General features: G+C 36.1%; 1 protein-coding gene across 1 annotated transcript in view; it reads right to left on the bottom strand.

Annotated features, from left to right (window-relative positions):
- Nucleotides 1-15,619, bottom strand: part of PDE11A (phosphodiesterase 11A) — a 415,084-nt gene that overhangs the window by 165,209 nt on the left and 234,256 nt on the right. The window contains exons 8-9 of the mRNA XM_060152569.1: nucleotides 13,702-13,769; nucleotides 12,671-12,763 (exon numbers count right to left, since the gene is read on the bottom strand). Coding sequence (XP_060008552.1) covers nucleotides 12,671-12,763; nucleotides 13,702-13,769 — 161 coding nt within the window. The remainder of the gene's footprint in view (nucleotides 1-12,670; nucleotides 12,764-13,701; nucleotides 13,770-15,619) is intronic.

Here is a 15,619-nt window from a genome sequence, read left to right as displayed (position 1 = left end):
TCTACTGTACTTCATAAAAAACCCTACCAGTAGTGTATACTGAGGGTTGAGATTCTTATTGTACTTTAATTGTGATCTTTATTTGTACTTTACTGTACTGGATTCATTCAACAAATATTTTTTGCACGTCTACTATGTGCCAGGTCCTGTGCTGGCACTGAACACACAAAGGTGAGCCAGACATACAGACACATCCCTATACACAAGAGATCCAGAGTTCACTGGATTAAAGGGAGAATACACCATTTCAGCCTGGCAGAACCACACTAGATCTGTGCCTACATACTGGGTACTGACTCAACATGGAACTAAGTACATCAGCTTGCCCCCTTTTTGTGTATCTAATAAACGGGATTCTATAGTATGGAAGTGGACAGTGAGAGAGGCTCAAGGCCAATCACAAAGCCTTGCCAGTTGGTAAACACTGAAATCAAGAGAAAGCGCATCATCATGAAAACTCAGATAATCACTTCATGCAAGTGTTGTTACCTTTCAGCAATCTTATGCTTAGTGTCTTCAACAAGATACAAGAAGAAAGAGCCTCATTGAAACTACAGCAGAAAAACATATAGGTAAAATATGTTGGGACAAAATTTAAAATACAAACAAAAGAATGAGACAACAAAGCTCAGCTGTTACTTTCTCAGGGAGGGCTCTCTGGGACATACAACAGTAGCCCCCTATTTCTAGTCACTATGAAAACATCCTGCTTTGTTTTCTGTATGACACAACATCATGGGTTTATCTTGCTAATGTATTTGTTTACTTATCTACTGCCTGTCTTTTCACACTAGAATAGAAGGTCAATAAGAATATGAAAATTATTTGTTTACTACTGAATCGTCAGTACCTAGAACAGCATCTACCACAAAGCAGAAGCTGAACAAATATTTATTCAGTGATTGAATACACAGGCAACAACGTGCAAATGGAGGTGGGTGTAACAAATGGAAAAATTTCAAGGGAACCCAAATTATGACAGCAGAATTTAAACCCACATTGGAGTTAATAAAGATTTTTTTAAAGTGTAAGAGCTCAGGATCAACAAATCAATGGAAAAGAATGGACAGGCTAGAAGTGAACTGACACTTATAGTCATTTGTTTTTCAACAAAGGTGCCAAAGTGATTCAGGGGAGGAAGAAGAACTTTTCAATAAATGGTACAGATTTTTAAAAATGAACCTCAACTGCTACTGTATACAAAAATTATTGAGATAAATCATATATCTAAATGTAAAAGCTAAAACCATAAAGCTTTTAGAGGAAAACAAGGAAAACATCAAAGAATATATTCTTGATTTGAGGGCAGGCAAAGATTCTCAGATCACAGAAAGTAATAACCTTAAAAGAAATTTTTAAATGATATATTAGACTTCATCAAAACTAAAGATATGTGCTCATCAAAAGACACCTTTCAGAAAATGAATAGGCAAGGTGCAGATTTGGAGAAAATATTCACAATACATATATCTGACCAAACACTGGTATCCAGAATATATAAAGATTTCCTACTACCTAAAAATAAAAAGACAAGCAGTCCAATTAAAAGTGGCAAAAAATTTGGACAGTTCACAAGAGAAGATATACAAATGGTAAATAAGTACATGAAAAAGTATATAACTTTATTAGTCATTAGTGAAATGAAAATTAAAACCACAATAAAATGCCATTATAGACTTACCAGAAAGGCTAAAATTAAAAACAATTATGGCACCAAACATTTGTGACATTGTGAAGCAACTAAAACTGTAATAGTTACTTCGTAGGAAACTAAAATGGTACAATCACACAGGAAAAAAAAATCTTATAATTTCTTGTAAAGCTAAATATACACTGACCTTTTGACCAGTAATTCTAATACTATGTATTAGCTCAAGAGAAGTAAAAGTATATGTTCACAAAAATACTTAAACAAAAATGTTCATAGCAGTAATTCATAAAGCCCCAAACTGGAAACACAAGCATGTTGATCAATAGGAGAATGGATAATCCTGTGGTATAATCCCACAATGGAATACTACTCATCAATTGAAAGGAAAAACTTATATACCCAACATGAATGAATCTCAAATGCATTATGCTGGTTGAAAGAAGCCTTACACAGAAGAGTATATATTGTATAGTTTAATTTATATGAAATTCTAAACAGGTAAAACTAATTCCTGGTGGAAAAATTAGAACAGTAGTTGTCTCTAGGGTTGGTGGTAGGTGACTCTGGGAAGAGGCATGGGGGAACTTTTTGGGGTGATGATATATTAAGATATACTTCCAATTGAGAAATAACCAAATTGTCATTTTAAGCTAGTAAGTTTTGGGGTGATTTGGTAGGCAAGATTAGATTACCAAACAGAATCTATGTCCAAATAAGTATTAGAAATACAGTTATAGTAATATGGAAAAATATAAGTAGTGCTGCTTGGAAAAGTAACTGCATTTTGTAAATGTAATAATTTATTACTTATAATGTAATTAAAACCCTTTAATACATGAACAAAAACAAGCAAACTGAGGTAAGCACACACTCAATTCATTTTCTTACATAGTTGAGAGTTAAAAGATACAGTTTCAATTTTGTCTTTATTAATTAGAGATATACTGATTAAAGAATGCTTTTGTAAAAGGAGAATGATAAATAACTTTCACTTCACTGAAGTAAAACAAATCAAGCAAAATATAATACATATAGTAGAATTCAGAAAAAGCAAAACATAATAAAGTAAGAATTCAGAAAGAATAAGATAATAGACTTAAAACCAAACACCTTATTTAAAAAAAAAAGATTCTCAGACTGGATTAAAAAATTAAATTCAGATGTATGAATTTATAGGAAATATGCCTAAAACAAAATTAACCAGAAATAATAAAAATAAAAGAATGAGTAAGGAATTATCAGTTTAAACGTATATCCTTTAGAAAAGACTTACCTAAAACACCAGTTTACATCCCCTGCTAGATGCTTTTATGACGTCCTGTATTTTTTCTGCACAGAATTTATCACAACTGATTAGATTCTGATTTGCGAGACTTTTTTGTTTGTTTGTTTACTTCACATTCTAAGCTCTGTAAGGAAAGGCACCAGCTCTGTTTTGCTCACTGCTTTATCTCCAGTGCCCAGCACAGTGCTTAGAACATAAGAAATACTCATTGAATAGACGTATTCTTAAAATACAATAAATAAAAAAAATAGAAGCACAGATGACAACATTAAGTTCAAACTAAGTAGATTTCAGAGTAAAAAGCAATCCAATAAAACAAAAGAGTAATTTTGAATCTGTCAAAGAAACAATTCTCAGTTGTGAATCTGTTTTTGCAAAAAATATGGAATCAAAAATATATCAAGCAAGAAATATTAGCAATTCAAAGAGAAGATTGACGATGACAGACTATAAAAATATTCAACTCCCTTCCTGACAAAATATTATGACATTACAAAGAAAAGTTAATATCTAATAGATCCATATCAGCAGTGGAAAGTAAAAGGAATTGGCCAGAGGTTTCCACTTCCTGATAGGATAAAGAAGATCTTAAAAGATTACTACCCGCTTCATAACAATAAGAAAAAAGACAAAATAAATCTGTCATTTTAAAGCTGTCAAAGAGTGAGTGGTGGACAGAGAGAAACCCAAATGAACTACATTCCAGTCAAGAGACAGCCTTTATAGATGAATGGAAAGCAGGGGTGGCTTTCATACCTGGGACCAGTTGCTTACAGTAGGACGATGAGCCTATCATCAGTAGAGTGACTGCTGAAAGGGGGAAAACGAGCCAAATTTTTAATAACAGGGTGGGCTGGCACAGCATATAGGTATCTGCAGCCACAGATGCAAAAGGAAATTTCTCAGCTTGAAATTACTCCTCCATGGGAAGTTTCCCATGAAAGTGGTGGTGCGTGCAGAGCTGGAAAATCGAAATCTTATATTCGTGTACATTAGTTAGGTTTTAGGCCCTGATGGAGTTGAATTTAGAAGTCAACTGAAATGAACTTTAAGCTACAACTCAAATGCCTTCAACTCAAATCCTGACAGAGCCTGAGTATTTGGGGTTGGGTTGAAGGGCAAAAGGAGATCTCCATAATCTCTTCTGAGACCAGAAATAAAGGGAAACTAACAAAAGCTCTGCCTGTTTTCAGCTAAGCACCACAGATGGTTGAATTTGAATGATCAACCCTTCATGCTAGCGGCCTGACATAAAAAAAGTCACATATCCTATCTGGAAAAACAGAACACAACAAAAAATATTATTTAGCTCAAACGGTACCCACTAAAACCTTTATCTACTCTTGTTTTTCTATACAAGATGTTTCACATGCAATAAATATTTATGAAGACAGGCAAAGAAACAGAAAAATGTGATCCCTCACCAAGAAAAGAAATACTCAATAGAGGCAGAGTCATCAATGCCCCTGATGTTAGAAATAAAGATGAGTGATATAAAATAACTTGTGAAGAATTGTACGTTAAAAATTTAGAGGAAAAGTTAGACATAATAACAGTTGGGACATTTCAGCAGAGAAACCAAAGCTTATAAAAGAACTAAGTCAAAATGTCTAGAACTGAAACATATAATATTAATACAACAGAGTACAATAAAATATCAGAAATGGATGGACTTTATAGAAGACTAGAAAAAAGAAAGAATCAGCAAACTCTAAGAAAGTTCAGTAGAAACCCCCCCGCAAACTGAAGCATAAAGGAAAAAAGAATGAAAACATTACAAGTGTCAGAGATCTGGGGGCCAATATCACACGATTCAACATACATGTAACTGGGCCCAGAAAGACAGAAATAAAGAAAGATAAATATTTGAAGAGATATTAGCCAAATATTTTCCAAAATTAATGAAAGCTATCAACCCTTGGATCCAAGAAAATCAGTGAAACCCAAGAAAAAGAAATACAAAGAAAAACACACCTAGACACATCATAGTCAAATGACTGTAAAACCAAGATTAAAAAGAAAATGTTAAAAGCAGTGAGAAATAAAGACACATTACATTTACAAGAATAATGGCAGATTTTTCATTAGTAACAGTGGAATCCAGAAGACAGCCTTTAAAAAGGCTGAAAGAGGGCTTCCATGGTGGCACAGTGGTTGAGGGTCTGCCCGCCAATGCAGGGGACACAGGTTCGAGTCCTGGTCTGGGAAGATCCCACATACAGTGGAGCAACTGGGCCCGTGAGCCACAACTGCTGAGCCTGCGCGTCTGGAGCTTGTGCTCCACAACGAGAGGCCGTGATAGTGAGAGGCTCGCGCACTGCAATGAGGAGTGCCCCCAGTTGCCGCAACTAGAGAAAGCCCTCGCACAGAAACGAAGACCCAACACAGCCATAAATAAATAAATAAAAATTAAAAAAAAAAAAAGGCAAAATTCCTTTAAAAAAAAAAAAAGATTTCAGGTATGATTAAAAAAAAAAAAAGGCTGAAAGAAAAGAAGAAAGAAAAAATTGTCAACCCAAATGATAAGGTGGTAAGCTCTAAGCAGTAGGTTACCACTGATTTTGATTTCTGATTTTACATCTTCTATAACCATGATACATTGTTTAAACTTAAAAACACTTAAAAATATAAGAAAAAAAATTATATCATATAGGGGTCATATTTAGTATAAAAGAATCATAAGAAAACAATCTGATTAATCTTTATCCTTATTACCAAAGACTTAAATGGTAAGCACTATGTTTTTACTAGTGTAAAATATTTCTATCTGAAGATCAACCAACACAACAGAGATTTTATATGACAACAGCCCTTTTGTAAAGAGATTAAAGGAAAGGAACAATCACATCTCTTGGGGACACATCAGGAAACATTAAAGGAAGAGGTGAAATTTGAGGTTTGTTAAAAGGTTTTACAAGCAAATGGAGAAAAGACCCAGAGTGGGAATCTCTGGATATTTCTGAGAAACACAAAATAATAGAGATTTTTTTCCTAGATGGAGGCAGTGAAAACTAAGGTAAAAAGAATATTGATGTCAATAGTGGAGGATCTTGAAAGGTCTAATTTGTAGGCAATGGGAAGGCACTGATTTTTTTTAGAGCACAGAAGAGATACGGCCAATATTATACTTTAGGAAAACAAATCCGTACATTGTGAGTACCATGGGTGGGGAAAGAAGAAACTAGAGCCAGGATTATCAGCTTGAATAAGCAGCATTAATACAGGGAAGAGAAAATAAAGACCTGAACTACAGAGATGGCAGTGAAAAAGGAGATACTGCAGGAACCAGATTGACTGAACCTGGCAAATGGCTGGATGTGGAAAGCCAAGGAGAAGAGAAGTTAATGATAAACCACTGTGAATGAAAACATCATACCAAAATTCTATTAATGACATATATACATATTTTTTAATGGGGATTGTAACTGTTACATATGTTAAGTCTGAACTTTTGGACGTACATAAAAGAACTAAGAGTTAGTTGGAAATGAAAGTCTGAAGCTTCAAAGAGAGAGAAAGAGTGAACTAGGAATACATATTGGAGGTCATCTCAGTTAAAGCCAAATGAGTAGCTGAAGTTGCTCAGGGAAAGTGTGTATAGAGAGAAAATAGGAGCAAATGGGTCAGATGATTCAACCTTGAAGAATATTCAGAAGAGGGCTGAAGAGAGGAGATTTAAGAATGAAAGACCAGAGAAGAACAACCTAGGTATAGGGTCATAGAAGCCAAGGGAGGATGTAGTAGAAAACATGGAAAGCAGGAAAATCTCTAGAGTTATGACTGATCTGCCTCCAAACAAAAAGATTTTTAAAAATACTTTGTGACCCTAATTATCTACAGCAGGTATTATTGAGACAAAAGAAACAAAAACATATCTACTGGGACTTCCCTGGCAGTCCAGTGATTAAGATTCTGCGCTCCCAATGCAAGGGGTGCATGTTCGATCCCTGGTCGGGGAACTAAGATCCCGCATGGCCAAAATAAAAAAAAAAACCATATATACTTCCTCATTGCTACCTCAAGGAATGTCCCACAGAGCCAGTTTTGTAGAATTTGTGGAATTCATTTACAAAATTATAAACTGGAAATCACAGTTTTCATAGGTATTTCAAGACTATGTCCTAAATTTGCAAAAACAGATGCTTACAGAAGCTGTTAGCAAGTCACAAAATGCTTCAGATACCATTAGGTATCAAGTTAGGTATGAAATTAGGTTCATTTATTCATAAATAAACTAATAAATTAAAAAATAATATAACTAAGCAAATATTTATTGAGTACCTACTATGTGTCGAGAACTATTCTAGGCACTGGAATAGAAACTGTTTCTCCTTTTACTAAAGAAAATGGAATATATTATAGATAGCTATAAAATTCTAGTAAATTACATGATGAGTCTTGTAATACTAAAATTGCTGCCCTGTTCCTTGTTTTTAAGGTTCATCTATCTTTGCTCTGGATCCTGGTCTCTCTTATGGCCATGAAATAAACCAGTCATTTACAGGTTAATTACCATGGTGGACTGGTTATTTTCTTTTCTGTGATCGGAGAAAATAGTCAACAGCATGAACAGATAAGAGAAGTTAAGAACTGAGAATGGGGACTGGGCATAGGTGTTCACTGATAACATTCCAGATGACTCCTCAAAGGAGAGGTGACAATGGAAGCCATCAGAAGAAGTCAAAGAGTAAACGGGTATTTAAAGCAAGGAGGAGATAGCACCCTTAAGCCTCACCTCATTTCATCTACTGTCTTCAACCTAATTCAACAAATATTTATAAAGGAAGTACTGATATCCAATACTGTGGTTGCTTTTTGTGAAAGAAAGACTTGGAGAAATTAACCCACAAATAGATCACTCTGTGCCAATGGTTCTCACCTTGCACTGTGCATCAGAATCACATGGAGAACTTTTTGTAAATACATATGCTCAGTCTCTATTTCCATGGATTTTGATTCAATCAGTTTAGAAAAGGGTGCAGGCATCAATATTTTTTAAAAGCACCCTGTTGATTCTAATGTGTGGGCTATGCTAGAATACCCCAAAAGCCCAATCAGCATGTCAACTGTGAGACTTTTCTTTGGGCAACAGAAAGCAGCAAGTGAAAAGCTGAAGCTCACACTATCGTTTAGTTGGTCTTTACTGGCTATTCAAAGAAGTTCAAGAAATTTGGCATGATTATTTTCTTAGTGCCTTTTTAAAAGCCATAATTTGATCATAAATTTATAAACCAGCTCAATAAGAGCCTGGAATTTTCACAGAGAACAGCTTCCAGAGTTTTTTTTTCTTTCTTTCTTTCTTTTTTAAGTAACTTACGATGTAGTAGTGGCTACAATGGGGAACTAATTACTACATAATCATTTCAAGACAGCAATTAATTTGTGTTTCCTTTTTTTCTTTTCTCCAAAAGAAGTGTTCACATAATCCAACATATTGTCAGTAAAGAAGAATTTACAAGTGGGAACAATTCCATTTCTGCTGATGTGTTACATTTGGCTTTGTAATTGAGAACCTGGATCCATTGTACCTACAAATAAACATGGGTCTTCCCAGGCCTGGCACTTATCATTCAGACAATCATTGGATCATGGTCTGACAGTAACTTGGTCTGGAAAAAATCATTTTGATAGACAAAATAGGATGTTTAAATGAGACTCTGTCTGAGTTTATAGTTGAGACTAACAGGTATCACATTCTAAAGGGAGTGCTAAGGCCATCTAGGCCTTCTATGTAGGACTTGGAAAGAAGATGCCCCTGCCTCCAAGTTAAGGTGCTGGTTTCCCAACTCTGCACTGTGTAAAAAGGGTAACAGTTCATGAGAGCCCCATATTGAGGATTTCTTAGGGTTTCTTGAGAGTTCCTTCCAGAGAACCACTTGTAGGACCTACAGTGTATTTCCCCAGAGTATAGTGTGGGAACAGAGACTGGTACCTGATTCATGCCTAAAAATTCCAAAAGTTAGTGGGCAGGAGAAGAGAGCTGCTTTGCAGAAGACTTGCATTTCAATCTAATGGTTGAAGACATGTGAGTTTTCCCATGGACCAAATGGACCTATGAAAGATACCCAGGCTTAAAAGGACTTTGACATGGAAGCAACCCAAGTGTCTATCAGTAGATGAATGAATGAACACAAGGTGGTATATACTTACGATAGAATATTAACCAGCCTTAAAAAGAAAATTCTGACACGTGCTACAACATGGATGAGTCTTAAAGACACTATGCTAAGTGAAATAAGCCAGTCACAAAAGGACAAGTACTGTATGATTCTGCTCATATGAAGTATCTTGAGTAGTGAAATTCATAGACATAAAGTAGAATGGTGGTTGCCATGGGCTGCATGGAAGGAAGAATGAGGAGTTGGGGGTCAATGGGCATAGAGTTTCAGTTTGGGAAGATGAAAAAGTTCTGGCGATGTATGGTGGTGATGGTTGCACAACAATGTGAATGTACTTAATGCCACTGAACTGTATGCTTAAAAATAGTAAATTTTATGTGTGTCTGTTTTACCACAATTAAAAAAAGAAACAAAAACAGATCCTGACCAAGAGAATTTCCTGGAAGAGTGAGATGATCCCCACAGAGGAAGGGTCTGGATGGGCCCCTGGAAGCCAGGGGCTGAGAGGGGATTATAACCTGTCAGTCAGGAGAGGCAAACCCACATCAGGGATGGCTATCAGGAGATTGCTAGCCCCAAGAGTCCTCTAAGAATTTATAAAAGCAACTCATGATAAAAAGAGAATGCTGATGTCTGATATAGAGGGCCCTGAAACCAACTTAGGACAGCATCAGTCTTGTAAGGCTTTGCCCTCTCATCCAACCTCCTTGCACCTGTCTTAGGGGAGGAAGTGAAGTGAGGAAGAGTCACAAAGCCCACTATGACCCTCTCCTGACCATAGGCTTCTAATCCTGGGCAAGGGGAAAAGCTCAGAGACTATTTAACACCTGAGTATGTCAGAAGAGCCGTGGAATCTACCAGACTTCGCTCGAGTAGAGAAGATTGATTCAACAGAGTAGGTTTAAAGGAAGAGGGGTGACAAAGAATCAAATGGCATTCTGCTGGCATCCTAGAAGTCTAAATTCTTTAATCACCCAGTTAGAGAGAAATCTCTCCTTGGAGCTTAGAGGATTGCTCACGGAGAATCATCCGTTTCACTTCTCTCCTTCTTCCCCACCTTCAGGAAGCCAGACTGGTCTCTTAATCATTATCTAAGGAAATACCCCAGGGAACACAGTATCTGGGAAGAGGTCCCACAACCAAATAAATAAATAACAATTTTCTACTCATGGCTTATAAAGGGGGAAGGGAATACAGAGGTGCTGCTATGTGGCCAGCAAGACTGTCACTAAAATGACTGCCAGTTCCTCCATCACAGTCCTAGCTTTCCCCTTCTGCAATGTTGATGTGGCAGACCAAAATAATTATTTGTGGCTGCATGCATTCATTTATTCAATACACTTTTATTGAGTACCATTATATATAAAACACCAAAAGGAATAAAAGATAGCTAAGGCATGAACATATGCTTTGATGGACATATGTTCTAGTGGAGGAAAACATACAGACTCACCATTAACTGTAATATAGGTCAAAGAGAGGAACAAATAACCATGAGATTAGAAGGTTTATAGAGAGAAGGTTACATTTAAATTAAGCTTTGAATGATGGGACAATTTTGAGGGAAGATGGCATAATTGGAACAGAATAACTAAAGTGGAGAGGATGTTAGAGCGAAGATCAGAGGGCAGAGAAGCAGGTGGCTGATTTGTAGACTATGAAGTAGTTGAGTTTGTAATTTGCATAGAATACTCTGAAAAGAGAAATGAGGGCCGGGGGCAGGAAGATAGTTTGGTATGAGATTTCCAAGGGCCTCAAAGGCCAGAAGTTTGTACTTTAATAGGTAATGGGGGAGTAATTTAAGGTCTATGAGTGGGTGAATGATGCAATCTAAAATGTGGTTTAGAAAGAACAAATAGAAGGCTATTACAATTGTTCAGTCAAGAGGTAATGAAGCCCTTGAGTAGGATGGTTGCCATGGCAATTGGAAAGGAGGAAAGGGATGGGAGAGGTTTTGGGGAGGTAGAATAAATGGGGCTTGGCTCCTGATTGCATATGCCCTTTCCACACCCTCTGTTTGACCTTCATTCCTTCCCTCTTTTGATCATAAAGGTGTATAATGTGTCCCTTAATACCCTGACTTATATTTCCTGGAAAATTTCTCATCAGTGTTAGGTAAGGCTTCATTTGCAGTATCTATGAAAGACTCCCCAAAGGACAATTCTAGACGTTCAAAATGAAGAAGTAATATTCTACATCTACATTCCTGCTTTAATTTCTCTGTATTCTAGACTTACAGGTAAAGTTTTACCCCTTTTATCCTAGGATCCTTACTGTCAGGAAATGTAAGCACACATCAGTACATTTCTCATGAAGCTCCTGCTGCTCATGCAAAATGGAAATCAGGATCATAAAAGTAAAGTTATTAAAAATGATAGTAAATTCCTTTCTTTGTTCCGTTATTCAGCTTTAGGAGCATCTCTGTTCTCTACGAGCCTCAGAGTATCAATTTTATATATTTAGGAACAAAAGAACTTAACAATATTCGTATTCATGTACAATATTTATAAATACATAATTCTAAAGTACAGATCTATCCAGAAGTTAATGTATACTATAGTATAGGTAGATCTCATTCCAGAGTTTGAGTTCAGTAGCTCTCAACATATCGTTTTTTGTCTTCATAAAATTCTGAGATAAGAAATCCTTCCAGAGGAAATTCCCTGGTGGTCCAGTGTTTAGGACTCTGCGATTTCACTGCCGAGGGCCTGGGTTTGATCCTTGGCTGATCCCTGGTTGGGGAACTAGAATCCCACAAGCCGCGTGGTGTGGCCAAAAAAAGAAATCCTTCCAGATATTCTTGTATGTGGATTCCTGGGCTAGGGACTGAGGTGATACCACCTGATTATTAGAGTCGAGAGTTTGGTATCTGGTGGGGCAGGGGTTGAGTGGAGGTGGGAGGGACAAAACCAAGATGGCAACACTTGAATTCTGACTGGGAACGCTACTTTTGACACTGGCACAAATAAAGCACACAGAACATACAAGGCCACACAAATAAGTCAGCTTCTGAAAAGTGAGATTGTCACAAGGCTCACAATTGGGCTGGAAATTTGGGAGTGTCAGTAATAATTTTTGTGTCTAAGGACAGAAGGTATCTGAGTTATACAAACAAGGGGTATACACTATGAACCCAAATGAACAATTCATGGGTGAGGAGACTGTGACTACATTAGCACAGGGAGGGGTGCATAATGACAGAATCAGTTTCCCCCATCTGAGTCACATATCTTCATAGAGAGGTTTTGTTCTTATGGTAATAAAAGTTGTGAATTTCCAGAATATCTATACATATTCAAAATACATTCATAATACATTTTACATCCTGACAAATTCATTTTGGATCATCTCTTTTAATAATCCTAATATTTAAAATTTAACTGTACACCATACATGGCTGGGCTTCAAGGAATCTGTGAATTCCCTGAAATTATATGTAAAACTATGTGTGTATGTATATTTTTCTAGAGAGGGTCTCTAGCTTTCATCAAACTCAAACCTATAACTCTAAAATGATTAAGACCCAATGAATAGATAATTAAAAATTGAGGACCTTTTTCCCCTCATAAAATCAGGGCTTTTTAGCATAAATTCTGACATAAATATTGTACTTACATCAAGAGCCACAGATTGCTTGGCCCACGACTTCTTCACTTGATCATACATAATTGTATTGTTGATGCCAAGGCCACAAAAGATGACAAAAGCCTAGGAAAGAGAAAGCTCGCTAACTGAAAATTGCAATAACTCATTGGCATAATCTAATATAAAAGCAGGCAGTCATCAGGAATGGGCCTTAAATATAATTTTATTGTATACAGAGGTAGGCCTTAGGGAAGTATGTACATTAAAATTCTTAATTACTATTGTCACGTAACAACTTTATCGCTCACATTGCACATGAGAAAAATTATTAATTTAATGTCATTGTGAAGAAATGACTTTAAATACATTTAAAAACGTACAGTCCGTTTAAATGCATTCTTTATTTAGGTTGTGAACTGATTTTAGTAATTTCATCCCATTTAACCAACAGCTACCTCTTTCAGCAGCTAGGCTATAAAATATTTTGGTAAGGAAACCAAGTGAGTGTAAATGAGGTAAATGTTAAGGGGACAGAGGATTCAGATTTAGAACCAATTAGTAAAGAAGCCCTGATGTAGCCTCAACCGGAGAAAAAAAATCATGGGGTTTTCATGTTGGCTACTGGTACGAAGTCTACTAGGAAGCCTGTTCAAGGCTAACCTCTCTAGCTAGAGGGCAGACTGGAGTAAACGGAAGCTTGTAAACATAAGAAAGGTGATGGCAGTACGCCTGGCAGAGCTGGCTAGAGGTCTCATGACTGAACACACACAAACAAGACAAAGGTAAGACAACACTTTGGAGAGAAGAGCAAGGCAATTCAACTCTGTAAAAAACAATCAATTAGGGTAAAAACATCTAATTCATGAAAAAAGAGAATCAAATCTTACCTAAACATTGATATATTCTTTAAATCTTCCTTTAAATTTCATCACACTGTCAAAGTATAATGATTAATAAATGTCAAATAATAATTATTTATCCTTCCTAATGGGGGCAAGCTGTAACCAGGAGACTACTGGTGACTCAGCTGTAACCCCTGGTTCACAAATTTATTTTCTTACCTCAAAAAGTCGTTGATCTGCGTCATCGAAAGGTTTCCCATCAAGTCTGTTTAACACTTGAGCCACTCCTGTGAGAAGAGGTTGGGATATGTGGTCATTTTCGGTGCTGGACACCGTGTTCCTACAATACAGTAAGATGACTCTATCCTCCTTTAAGTGCACACACTCAGCTTAATCCCTGGTTACTCTCACACCTGCTGCCTCCGTGAGAGCAGATCTGAGGTGTACAGGGATGCAGTCTATTTTCCAGCTGTGATATCCAGACCAGGTCTCAGGGAAGCCTGGAGTTCTACCAGGAATCAATCAGATTCCCTAAAAATGGTTTTCAAGATGACTGTGCACAATAATTGATGTATCTGGCATACACATATATACACAATTACATACTTATACACATATACATACTTGAATATCTATAACTGTATGTATATATAAACACATATATACATGCAATATATTTAAAAAATTAATTATATATAAATTTAAAATATATAAAAATATAATGTACATAATTATATAAATATAAAAATTTTTAAATATATATAACTAAATTTTCTTTTCAATTCTCTGAAGCACAGTGCTTGAGTTCAGGCAGCATGGCATAGTGATTAAGAACATAGGCTCTGGAGTTAGACTGTCTTGGTTTGAATTTTCAACTCCATCATTAGTAGTGTTACCATGAGCATGTTACCTAACATTTTTAACACTGAATTTCCTCATCAGTAAAATGAGGATTAAAATGTTAACTGTCTCAGTGGGTTATGAAGATTAAATGAGATAACATTTGATTAATGTTTGGAAAGCATATTGTTCCACACGGAGAGAACATTCAAGAAATGTTAGGAATTATGATACAGTTAACTTTCAAAGCAAGGTTAGTTTTGTTGCCTGCTCCCAATGGGGTTAAACTAGTTTTAACAAATTTAACTTGTGTGTGACTTCTTTCCAAAGTTCATTTCCAGCATTATACCAGATGTTTGGGGCACGACTATCAAAGCACACAAGTCTACCTGGAAAAATTCAACAATCTTGAAAACCATTCCCTTGTATCTCTATTTAGTATAAACAAAAATGACTGTAATTCTAAAGCATGCTTGTATTTTTTAAAACACCTAACTTCGCATCAGGGAGGTAAGTCGTCATATGCTAGAAGAATGTATAATAAAATACAAAGCTTTTAGTGTGTAACAGGCAAACTACAGTCTTAGTTTTGAAAGAATAACAGATGTTTACTGTTAGAAATGAAATGTAGGACTGCATGTGAGATTGCCATTGGACATCTACAGATAACGTATGGTGTTTCTTATGAAATTTCTCTTGTCTTTAAACTTAAATATTATATATTTTGGGAATTCCCTGGCGGTCCAGTAGTTAGGACTCCACGCTTCCAGTGCAGGGGGCAGGGGTTCTCTGGTCAGGGAACTAAGATCCTGCATGCTGCACAGCGTGGCCAAAAAAAAAAAAACACCTTAAATATATTTAAAATTCTACCCATGATGGAATTCAATGCTTTATACTAGGGGCTCAAATTCTCAAATCTTAGAATATACTTTATGTTCAATAATGTACTAGTATTTTCTGCAAATTAAGCAAACTGATGAAAAAATTCTCTTAGAATTCAAGTCTTAACAATATTTACAGAATACTGAATCCTTTGGTAAGTCCAATATCTTAGAGTTTAAGAGGCAACCTTAGGGTGAAGCAAAGAGAGGCAAATAGTTACATTAGTTACCAAATGTATTAGTTACCTTATGTCTCTTAGAAAAATAACACATTTTCATTGTGTTTAAATAACTAATGTCTCCATCCTTCTTGACTTTAACAACTGGCCCCTTCTCGCCTAGACTTCTTTCTTAGGTTTGAGATTTTCTAACTGAATTTTCAAGGAAAGGAAAGGAGCAGGGAGGGAGAGAAAAAT

Source organism: Lagenorhynchus albirostris, chromosome 6, assembly GCF_949774975.1.
Source record: "Lagenorhynchus albirostris chromosome 6, mLagAlb1.1, whole genome shotgun sequence".
In the NCBI taxonomy this organism is placed as follows: domain Eukaryota; kingdom Metazoa; phylum Chordata; class Mammalia; order Artiodactyla; family Delphinidae; genus Lagenorhynchus; species Lagenorhynchus albirostris.
Note: the sequence above shows the minus strand (reverse complement) of the source record. Positions and strands in the feature narration are given on the sequence as shown.